Raw genomic sequence first — 12,033 nt, 5'->3', positions numbered from 1 at the left:
GTATTTGGTGGTGTGCTTCAGACTCCACTCTGAAGTATCTTGTTATCTTCTCAGGTTTACACTGTATTTTCATTTTTGGGTAATAATGTGTAGTTTTGTTTGATTTTAAAAACTGCAAGAGTCACCATTGTTGCTGACTAATATGGTGTGTGTGTGTGTTTTTTTTCCCCTCAAATATAGACCAGCTACTTTGAATATTGAACATTTGATCAGACTCTCGGACCTGAAGAAACTGCTACCACAAGCCATCTTTGAGACCTGCTTCTGCAGTGAAGGTATGGGCCAGGTGGCCATTTGTGTTGACATTTCAGGCATGTGTCTATAAGCAGAGTAGGGCGGGGATCCTGTTTCTCTCTTCTACCTGGAGTTCAAGGGTCAAACCCAGATAGGAACATAAAAGCATGTCATTGACTGGATTGAGATTTTTTTTTTCTGTAGTTTGCTTCGAGGGCTGGTACTGCAGTCTGCATGTGGTTTTCTCAATGACAGCTGAGGAACAGCTTTCTCAGCTCGCACAGGAACTGAAGGATAAAGATCTGGTGAGTTGAGCCTCTTTTGAATAGACTCGCTCCATCCCAATATCAATATATATATGCATAAGCATAGGGTCCTCTTTGTTGTTTTTGTTGAGTAGTCATGCTAAATTTTTCTTTTATACCCTCAAGGCACTCATCCTGAGGCTGAATGACTCAGGCTTCCTGGTTTTCCTACACTCATCTTTTTTGCTCACCTATGAAGGTACGTCAATGTTTTGGTTTGAACAGGAGTTTCCTTTTAAAAGCACCCAGGACTTTCATTGGCCTTTATGCCCTTTGATTGAATTGTCACTTTCAAAGTCAGACAAGCTACACACCTTTGAAGTTAATGTTGCAGGGAACTGTGAGGTTGAGTATTTTTTATTGAGTGTATTGGTAGATTTTTTTTTTTCTTTCTTGCCTGCGTTGAAAGAACCATATTTCTGAACATTTTCAGACAGTATGTCGCGGCCGGAAGATGTTCTCCAAGGTCTCTTTGTATTCCAGAACTCTAGAGTTGTCCAGAAAGGTAATGGCACGTCACTCAAGCCTCTTATGCAGATAGATAAAATTGACAGATCCGTTTCTGGGAGAAATTCATTTCCATGCTGCAGCAAGGGAACTTAAAATGAAACTCATATTGTAAAACTCAAGAAAAAATTAGAAAACAAAACGCATATTGCAAAAACGAATAAATAGAGGAATATAAACTATGATGCACACAGATAAAGAGCACTGTACATATATTTGTCAGGGTTTAAATTCATAAATAGCACATCTTGTGCTAAAAGCAAACTACTTATTTGAAATGGGTATACAACAGTGGTTAAAATTTTAGTTCAATACAATTATTTTTTCAGAATATAATTGGTTTTTCAGGTTCATGAACAATTCTTAATTATTATGCATTTATTTGCAGAGGTGTGAGACCATGCATGCAGATCTGCAGATGCCTATAATTTGGTGAATTGGTTCTGTTTTCTATTATATCTGTAGACATGAAAAACTGGAGATCCAAACTTCTTCTCCCATCTGAGATATTAAAGGCCTTGCCAGGGTTGACCTACGCTGAGGCTGAGGTCGAGAAGTGTCCTTCCAATCAACAGGCGGCGCCATGCTACCTGGTGGAAAAGCACCTACAGAACTATGCTGCCCTTATCCAGCCGGGGATGCGTGACAGCCCCTCTCAGGAGGCCAGCATTTTTCCGGACCAGTATGACGTGCCGGATGTATCCAAGCACCTTCGTAGTGCTCCGGGGACCACGGAAGCCAGCCGTCTGCGTCTCTTGTCATACCTGAACCAGCCAGAAGACTATTCCTTGCCCATAACAAGAGTCATGGAACTGCTGGAGGTTGGAAAGGATGATGAGGTTATTGACCTAGACAATGACACATACTACTGCATCTCATCCCCAGATGATGCACCTGTTACTGCCACAGGTTCTTGCAATAATGTGAACTTGGAAGAGGGGTTGAGGGAGAATCAGGATTCCATTTGCATGCCTGGGGCAGAGTTGGGAAGTGCGATAGTGGGAGGAGAGAAAAAGTTAAGGGAAGAACCTCAGACCCTGGTTGGGAAAGAGACTGAGGGGATGTTTGATGTGCCATTGCAACCCCTTCCTTCAGAGGATCATGGGAGGCTTAGTATGTTAGAGTTGGCCAGCCTTGACGGTTCTGTACAGACTTCAGGAACCCTGGCCAGTTCCTCATTACAGGAATTGCCCTTGGCTGAGACCGGGGACACCACCAAGAGGGTAGCACCATTGTTGATCGTTCGACAAATTGGAAAGCGCAAGAGTAGAAGGAGGAAAAGAAGAAAGGGGAATTTGACCATTGTCAGTCAGGAGGCCCCTGTGGGTGAGAGTTTCTTGGAGAAGACTGAATCGGCCACCATACAGCCAAACGCATTAAAGAGGAAGACTTACCAATATGGTCTGAGAACCATCATCACTGACTGTGGTAGGGTTTTCATCCCACATGGCTCCCAAGACATTACCAGTTCTACTGTGTCTATGACAGACACGGAAAGAGTAACGGATGCTATAAGCAAAGAAACTGGTGCAAGGACAGATAGCCCACTCGTTCCGAATGAGAGGGCAGATGGTGAACTTTCACCCAGGGAGTGGGTGGATAATCAAGCTGTGCTGATAGAAGCAGCAGAGCAACATGTGTCACCTTTAGTGAATGGTCAAGCTCCAGCAACAGAAGGAGCTAGTAGATTGGCTCCATCACTAAGGAAAGCAGATGGACGGCTTACACTCAGAAAGACGAAGCTCAGAGGACAAACTGTATCTGAGGAGACCAGGGACAAAGAAGTACAACCTTCTGAGATGGTGGACCGTGGACTGACTATAGACATGGAAGCCCCATCTATGGCGGTGACAGTAGAAAAGGGAGATACAGAAGCTGTTAGCACGGAGGTAGCAAGTGGACAGACTTTGTGCATTGCCAGGGAAGATGGCCAACTCCTTCAGCCTAATGTAGATTCAGTCACACCTTTCACCTTTCAATCTATTGAAAACAGAGGAGTACCAACAAATGTCCCTCCTCATACCAACATCACAGATAAGAAGCAGCCAGAACTATCTATTAGTACAGCCCACCAGAAGGGAAAAAGAAAGAATCCGCTGTGTCTAATAAGTCCACTGTTGACTGTATTAGGGGATGCTAACGAACCAGCCATCCTGAGCAATGAAGGACCTCGGCCAAAGAGGGGTAAAAGCTGTTTGAGTGAGAATGAAGCAGAGAATCTCAACATCAACTGCGGTAACACTGTGGCTCCAACACTTGCAAACATCTTGTCTGATTCTAGCCTGAGAAAGGCTTTGGGCTCGGACCCTGAGCTTGGAGTACAGGTGGAAAGGGCTGAAGGAAACCCCAAGGTAAGGACCTGGCTGAGAAGGGGTATCCCAAGGAAGTCGGACATTGCGGATTCTGATGGAACACAGTGTATTCAGAAGAGCCCAATTCCTGTCACTATGACAGAGATTGAGAAACTGGTCAAGCCACTGAAGAAGCAGCTCAGGAACAGGATAACGAAGTATATGAAAGAAAATGGTAGGTTTGATGGGTCAGAAATTCTGAAATTTCCTGAAGTTACCTGTGTACATTACTATACAGGGAATGGTTTATGATGATCATCATTTTGGCTTGGCGTTTAATCTAAATAATGGCTATTTGACAGGCCCAGATCTAAACTGGGAGGCAGTTAGAAATTTTGGGTGGGCACCTTTTTATGCAATGGATTATACTGCTGTGCAATGGTACCTTATGACCAGAGAAATAGTTGGGTCGCATGAACATATTCATATTTCATGTTTGAACTATTTGTGAACTATGCGTTATGCTCTCATAGACATCACTCTAATCAGTAAAGACAACAATAATAATTATTATTATTAATATTATGTGATTTCTGTAAGGTGCTTTGGACAGAAGTGAAACATGTATATACTGGCATTTTAAAGGCGAATTTGGAATTCAGACTCAATAACTGATGTTTAAGAACATAAGAACAGGACATGTAACATGAAGAGAAAAAAAAATATTAGCAAATTAAATATAAATATAAATTTATATAAATATAAATATATAAAATTATCAGCACCAGCTCTAATTACTGGCACAAGACGTCTGACTAAACATTCATGTAGGACTGACATTTAGTACCGGTTGGGATGGTGCACTGTTCAGATTGCTGAGATGGTTTGCATCCGCAGGAACGACTCCTAGGTGTGCACTGTATTTATGCAAATTGGGCAGGGACAGTGTAACACTGCTTGAACTGCCCCTTGATCTGACGGCACAGGTTCCAAAGCCTGGTTGTTCAAGCTAACAGCAGCTGTAGCTGAATTGCTAGTAGCAAGCTTTGATTTGGGAACTGAAAATCTGCATGAGTGTTTATGGCTACTTCTTGCGCGTAATCTGTCTAACCAGGTAACTTTACACTGAATGCTGATATCAATGTTAGCTAAATGTTAAATACCGTTTAGTGAGCTTGCTAGTAGGGCTGGGTGATATAGCAAAATATTTTATCATGATCATTTCTTTAATATCAGAAGTATATCATGATAGTTCTTTCTTTATTATTTCAGTGTTCAGTTTTTGCTTAAAATTCTCTTAGAATTGCCCTTAAACAGATTCAGAGCCTGAAAAAAGCATTGAATGGATTGCAAACTGAAGTATAAAAAAATCTTTTTGTCGTGGGGTTTAACCCTAGAAAACAGCAACAGTACGTGTTTGACTGGGGCTGTCCTAAAAATATCACAATATTTTCAGAGATTTTCACAATATTAATATTTATCACAATATTCTAAAATTCATATGTAGAAAATATGATGGTGGTTTTTAGTTTTTCTGATTGACCAAATTGTTTTACTAGTAGATATGGAACTAACTGACGTGTAATGATAAATTATGCCAACGACACACTCGTACCTTTTTGGAATTTGTGTAAAAATAATGCTGTATAACTGTTAATTATGCAAAAAACATGTATTGAGGCTATATCATATAATATTCAAATTGATGATGAAATGATTATATAGATATATTACCCAGCCCAACTTGCTAGCTAACAGTAACTTCAGCTAGCGAACTGTTTAGTAAACTAAACTACAACCAAAGATCTTTCTTTAATACAATACTACAACAAACTACAGCAAACAATTTTAACAAGAATAAGCTTTAATAAGAATGAACTAATATTCCTCTTTCGCTATCACGGTCAAGTACAATTACTCCACATAATGATATCTGAGTTAAAACATCACTGTTATTTATTCTGTCTAACCATCTAATCAGAAAACTGGAAATTCGGATGGCATGAATGAAATGAACATTCAAATGGGGCAGAATAAAGTTGGTCGATGGCTTGTATTAAGTTATATGTGTATTACATCAGTTTGTGCACAGTGGCCATTTTACCAGGGAATGTCGAAGATGTCGTACGTTGCTCAGATGTGCCAAGTTCGATGCTTCGTTTCAATGTTAATGAAATTTCATATAAACAAAATTTATAAAGAGTGCTCAGAACCATAAAAAGCTGTATTTTCTTCAGGCAAAAGGTGCGAGTCATTTCTTGTTAATGTTTGAAGGAAATAATCTACCACCACAGTTGACCATAAAGTCTAAATACAAGCGCAGTGAGACATGCTTTCTTAAATTATCATAATGTGTGTATTTTCCGCTTTGTCTTAGTATGAGTCAGTGGCTTTAAAACAGAAGTCTCCAACTCCGGTCCTAGAGAGCTACTATCCAGTAGGTTTTCTATCCAACCTGGCGTCTGATGAGCCACACCTGTTTTTGGGTAAATACCAGGAACAGGTGTCACTCATCAGAAGCAAGGTAGGATAGAAAACTACTGGATCATAGCTCTCCAGTACTGGAGTTGGAGACCCCTGCTATAAAACCATCAACGTGTAGCTGATACAAATTTAATTTTGTTCTTAGGAACAAAGGTAGCTAGCCTGATTTATTGCTAATGAAGTCTTCCAAATATGACAAACCACAAGATGCCACTGCCTGAACATGTCTGTTGAAATTAATTAGAATGCCCTAGCAGGCTAGCAAGTTAATCCACAGCACAACTGTTTGCTAATCACTTTATTTTTCAGCCTTATACTGACATTCAGTGAGCAATATCTGGTGGTACGTTTTAAGTACATACTTAAGGCAGTTTGCACCAATCCCCAAAGCAGCTTCTTTTCTTGGATTATTGCTAAAAATGGTGATGGGCTGTATTTAAAAGTTTGTAAGTCTGGTGATGAAAGTTTTTGAAATGACGGAAAATAAATAAAATCACATTTTAAGTATTTTAAATACATAATATACAACCTCTCAAAGTACATTGATACGAATTACATCTTTTTTGTTCATTGAGCAAAATACAAACTAAAAAATACTGAAAAGTAAATATGTGTTTTAAATACATTTAATTGAAATTCTGCCTGTAGGAAATGCTCAGAACACCAACGTGCCACTTCCTGACAGTACCATCGTTCAAATTCTTTCAATTGATGGCTTTTAGCCAAGCTTTCTGTCACCGTTCCACTATTTCTTCAGTTTCTTTGATTTGAACAAACTGACGGTTTTTTTTCTTGCTGCTGTTGCTACAGCCAGACACACCGTCAATAGTCACCGTCAATAGTCACCGTCAATAGTCACCGTCAATAGTCACTATCGCCTTACTCGTTCCCTGGTAAAATGGCTGCCACCTCGTTTTCATTTATGCATACTTTGACGTTGAAGTCGGCTTAATACAACCCCTTGGGCGGGCAGAGCAGAAATTTGTAAGTGGTACTTACTGCAGAGCCACCTCAATGTCCAGCCCCACCTCTCTGGACCTAGTGAAGCGTCACCCCTCTGCCAGCCAGTCAAATTGCATTTATACAAATATCCCAAGAGAGCTATCAATTGGGAAAAATAACCAAAGATGGCAGGCCAAACTCCGTAGATGGCCATGTTTGTATATTAATATACAGGCGACCCTTGAATAACACAGGTTTAGACAGTGAGGATCCATCCCATTTTTTTTTTACCTTTTTTTTATTTAGTCCACTGCGCTTCTGCAGGATGACACTAATCTATGCATGAGTAGTTTCTCTCTATAGAAGCTGACAAGTGATGCTTGCGGTGTTTTTTTTTTTTTTTGTGTGTGTTATCTTGAGAATGACAATTGTCGTGATAAGTTTTTTGTTTTCTCTACATAAGAAATTAGTAGAGTAGGAATGCAAACTACATGTTTTAAAAGATGATCTATACGTTTCTATACAGCTCTGTATGCCTGCCATTGTGTAGATAGAACAGGTTCAAGCATAGCACATGGATAGTGGAATAACCCACAAGGATGCCCTAAAGGTAAAAAAATGGTTATATATGCGAGCAGTGTCATGCATGGCATGATGGCCCTGTGGTGTCACGATATGTTTCTTTGTAATTACTCAGAGAAAACTATCTTATATTGAGAAAACGAGATTTGTTATCTCGAAGAGAATTATCCTGTTACCTTGAGAAAAGGTGACTTGTCTCAATATTATGAGAATTATATAGAGAGAACGGTATAAAGAAATAATTGCAAGCACGGCCATTCTCGAAACTGAGGAGCCAATGGGGTCAGGCTTGCTGGGCATCTGAACTGGGGTGGTGCCAAAGCGTCGCCCACTACATTGCAGCAGTCAGGTATTCATTTGAGGGAGCCCATCTGGGTAGGAACGTGAAATATCTTGTCTCGTCGGTGTGATGAACATCTTACCTTGCTGTCGGTGGAGCTTCATAAACTCCGCATTTCAGTGCCGACACTCTCTGAGGTATGCAGACCGAGGAGTGGCCAGATCTCTGTAGGTGGGTACCTATTGATCTGATCCCTCTGATGGTTGCCTTACTCAAGGATTAGCAGTTGCTGTGCCGGATTGGCTTATAGTGATGGTGTTTGATGTCATTCTTTTCAACAAGCATATTATGAGATTCGTATTAAGACTCTCTGGAATTCTTGTCTGTTTCTGTTTATGCTCCGACTACACCAAGTGATGTCTTGGTGAGGGAGACATTTTATTCGTAACTTTGCTTGGTGGTTAATGGGTGCCCATGAGGTGACTCTCTGGTCATGAGTGACTTCAGTCTGGCACTGGCAGGGCTGACTATGAGGACTGCTGGACCCCTGGATCTGCGGGTTGCTGGATCCTGGTTCCAGTGCCCTGAGCCACATCATTGGACTTGTTGTTACTACTCTGAAGATACAGCTTAGGTTCAGTAAGCTACCACCTACTAGGAGAATGAGGCTGGCCCTGGTCTAGCAACTCACGTCCTGCTTACAGAGGAATCAAAGCATTACGAACATCAAAATCTATTCTTCAGAGTGTCGCAGTCAGAGCGGGTGATGGAACAGTCCTTATGGATGACACTGCAGTTGTGACCCGCTGGGCTGGCTACTTTGAGCAGCTGTTTAAAGCTGATCCTCTGGATATTGGACATCTGAGTACTTGGTTTTTGTGGCTGATCCTCTGATTAGCTGTGAACCACCCAATCTTACAGATTGTATGGGTGATGAACCAACCGGGGGTAGGGAAGGCCTCAGGGCTTTGTGGTATCCATGGTGAACTTCTCCAGGATGGTGGTAAGGCTTTTGTCCTAACATTACAAGCAATCTTTGCTTCCATTTGGGAGACAGGCATCATCCCAGCCGACTGGAAAATGGGACTTGTTGTTCCTATCTTGAAAGGGAAGGTGGTCGCCTGGATTGTGGCAACTACAAGGGATAACACTGCTCTCAGTGCCGGGTAAGGTCTTTGTTGGAATCATCCTCAACAGGATCTGGGATCACTTGCTTGCCTACCAGCAACTAGAGTAGTCTGGTTTTACGTCTATGAAGTCTACCATCGATCATGTACTGGCACTGAGGGTTCTCATCGAGCGCAAATGTGAATGTCGGCAGAATTTTTTTGCAGCCTTTGTTGGTTTTTGTAAATCATTCGACTCATTTGTTCGAGCTGCTCTGTGAGACATTCTGAGACTTCATGGCTGGCCTGTACTCCTGTACTGTGAGTGCTGTGTAAAGTAGAGGAAAAACTTGCGTGTTTCCCTGTGGATTTTGGGGTTCATCAGGGGTGTGTTCTTGCTTTTACTCTGTTCAGTGCTTGCGTGGACTGGGTATTAGCAGGGTCATGGGGTCCAGCAGCTGTGGGGCGTATGTGGTGAGGAAAGAGTTATTGATCTTGACTTTGCAGATGATGTTATGGTCTTCTCTGAGGCTCTGATTAGGGCTATCGAGAGACTGAGTGAGGAGTATGAGTATCTGGGTTTGCGAGTGCCCTGGATCAAAACCAAGATCCAGGCCTTTAATGACCTCTTGGGCCCAGTCGTCAGTAGTATGTCTGTTTGCGAAGAGGGTGTCAACCTCGTCAAGAGGTTCACTTACCTTAGCATTGACATTCATGTGAAGTCCGTAGATGGACTGGGAGAGCATGGGGGTCATGAGGTCACTGGAAAGCGGTGTGTGGGGCTCACGATATTTTTGTAAGAGCATGAAGGAAACTTAAGGTATCGTAACTTAGAGCATTTTTTTCCTCTATCTTTATTGTAAGAATACAGTACAGTCGCTAATACTGTACATATAACATAAATCTATGAATACTTTATCAGTAAAGCTTCTAATCACCAGTAGACTATCAATAGTTAAGTTTTTGTGGGGTCAAAAATTCTATGTGGATTTTTGACTCTATGGGGGTTTCTGTGCCACTAACACCCACATTGTTCAAGGGCCGACTGTACTTTGGTTTTTTTTCCCAATTAGATCTTTAAAAAGTTAGAGAAATATACATTACCCAATCCAATAACACTCTTACTGTAACCAAAAAACATCACCTTGAGTGATTTGCCAGGTGTTTGGCAGCCAGTTGTTTACCATTAGCATGTAGTCACTGAAATAGTTGGGGTGGAACTGGATCTGAGCTGGGGTATGGCTGGACCTATCGGTTTTGCAATGAGCACCCTCTCGAAATTTGTGTATCGCCAACTCTTGCCCACTTCTGGATTCGGCCGTGGCATTTGCATTTCTTATTTCTTTTCCTTTCTGATGGTTTTCTGTCTGCTGCACTCTTTCTTTGCGCTATGTCACTTTCTTCATTCAGTAGTTTCCTTGCCTATAAGGTGATTATTTCTCAATGACAACTACATATGGAAAAAAAACAATGCAAAATAACTCCTTCCTGTTCTTCTTGTCTAATTGTAAAAGGGGGAATGTTTAAAACCATGCTTTTTGCGGCATAAAGTTAGCACTTGGGGGGAAAAAGCCCTCAGGAAGAATAGCACCAAAGCAGAGAACATTGGTTAAGTCATCATTGGGTTTATCAAGTCAAGCTGATTCATGCTGCAGAGAAAGACTGCAGTCTGCTGCTTTGTGTGTTTTTCACCACACTGTTTTCTGTCTTTTTCTCTCTCTCTGCTCTCTTGTTCTCTTACAGGGTGGTTCAATTTTGACACAACCGCTTCATATGGCAGTGACAAACTAACACAACCCCAAGCCCAGGGACACAATTCTGCCGCTAGCGGGGATCGGGGGGGAGGAGGCGTTAGCGGCACCTTGTTTGTGGGCAGTCATAGTCCGGAAGTGGGCGCCAGCCAGTCCCCCGATGCACTCACTTTGTTGGCCGATTTAGCCCTTAGCGCCAGTGATGATAAACTCCTACAGGGCCTCAGCCCAGTTCTTGGAGCGAAGCTGGCCCCCGGGGGGCAAAATTGTGGCACCGGCACAGATGATGACACCGTGGCCGGATCTGTCCTGCACTCCTTGCTGGGACACCCGTTGCCCAAGCGTAGGCCTCGGCGCACTAAGAGGAACTTCCCCATCAAATCCCCATCCCCCAAGGGTGTGATTGTGACTGGAGAACTAGTTTTGGTCATTTCTAAAGAGCACTCTTACTCACTGCCCCCCTCCTGTCTGCTGTTGGGTGTGTCAGGTGTGTTTTCACAGGTCCCCCCCCCAGTCCCATCAGGTCAAACAGACAGCCACTGCGGTAACTCCCCCATTGTCGTTGAGAAGGGTGGTACCTCCCCATGTCAAGAGGTAAGAAGCGCACAGGAAATGCAGCGTCTACCAGCAGAGAGCTCAAATTGCAATTCCAAGGGCAGGAGGAAGACATGTCGATGCTGGAGAAGAGTGGTGGAGGTCGATGGCTTGCTACGTATCACGCGACTGTGGAAGGAAAAGTATGAGTTTTGTCTAGACAGCAAGTACACCAACAACCCCTTGGATAAAGCAGTGACACGGGCTCTTCATGGGTATGTGCAGTTCTCTGAACATCATATTGTGGTATGTGTGTTTATATATAAAAATTTAGTTCTAAGAGTATATCCAACAGAAGTTTTCAAAGCTGGTGAAATTAATTTCAATGCTAGTTGCTCAGTGACAGTGTTAAGGTGCAGTTTTGTGTATGTAGAATGAGTTCTTAGTGTTTGTCCAGTACATTCTTACTGAGTATGGAGTTTGAGATTTTGGATGATTTTTGTTCTCTTTGGCAGACCATGGGATTCCAGCATTGAGGAGAATATCGAGCAGGTTCACCTTATCCTTCATATGTGGATTGGTCTGTTCTACAGTAAGTCAACCACCAGGTTCTTTCAGACAGACTCAGATGGGGAAATTTTAAGCCCTAACAGGAACCTCCATGCAGCAAAGACTGCTCTAGAATCTGGGTATTCCAGGTTCACACAGGACTTTCACACAACGGAACCTGAGCCTTTGGATCTAAGAGAAGAAAGGAAAATATCAGAAGAACCCTTAAGTCCAACTACAGAAGTTTTAGACCTCTCTCAGAACCAGTTGGACGTATTAGACCTTAGTGTTCCAAAATATGGTAGAGAAGAGATGTCTCATGTAGCCAGTGAGATGGAAAGCTCAACATCTCTCCATAAACCTGATAAGCCGATTGACCTGGCCATCACAGATACAGCCAGCAGAAGCATGGTTGTGTCGTTTCTTAACAAGGTGAGATGCCCTTTTGATTACTCAAGTTTTTCTAAG

General features: G+C 42.3%; 1 protein-coding gene across 2 annotated transcripts in view; it reads left to right on the top strand.

Annotated features, from left to right (window-relative positions):
• Nucleotides 1-12,033, top strand: part of tasor2 (transcription activation suppressor family member 2) — a 30,451-nt gene that overhangs the window by 9,593 nt on the left and 8,825 nt on the right. Inside the window, exons 10-16 of one of the 2 annotated variants that reach the window (XM_023808851.2) lie at nt 181-275; nt 439-539; nt 666-738; nt 973-1,044; nt 1,512-3,572; nt 10,475-11,291; nt 11,532-11,997. In XM_023808851.2, coding sequence (XP_023664619.2) covers nt 181-275; nt 439-539; nt 666-738; nt 973-1,044; nt 1,512-3,572; nt 10,475-11,291; nt 11,532-11,997 — 3,685 coding nt within the window. The remainder of the gene's footprint in view (nt 1-180; nt 276-438; nt 540-665; nt 739-972; nt 1,045-1,511; nt 3,573-10,474; nt 11,292-11,531; nt 11,998-12,033) is intronic. The other variant, XM_023808852.2, reaches the window with a different exon arrangement.

The sequence above is a fragment of the Paramormyrops kingsleyae genome, chromosome 1 (genome assembly GCF_048594095.1).
Source record: "Paramormyrops kingsleyae isolate MSU_618 chromosome 1, PKINGS_0.4, whole genome shotgun sequence".
Classification (NCBI taxonomy): Eukaryota; Metazoa; Chordata; class Actinopteri; order Osteoglossiformes; family Mormyridae; genus Paramormyrops; species Paramormyrops kingsleyae.
This window is presented reverse-complemented; position numbering and strand designations above follow the sequence as displayed.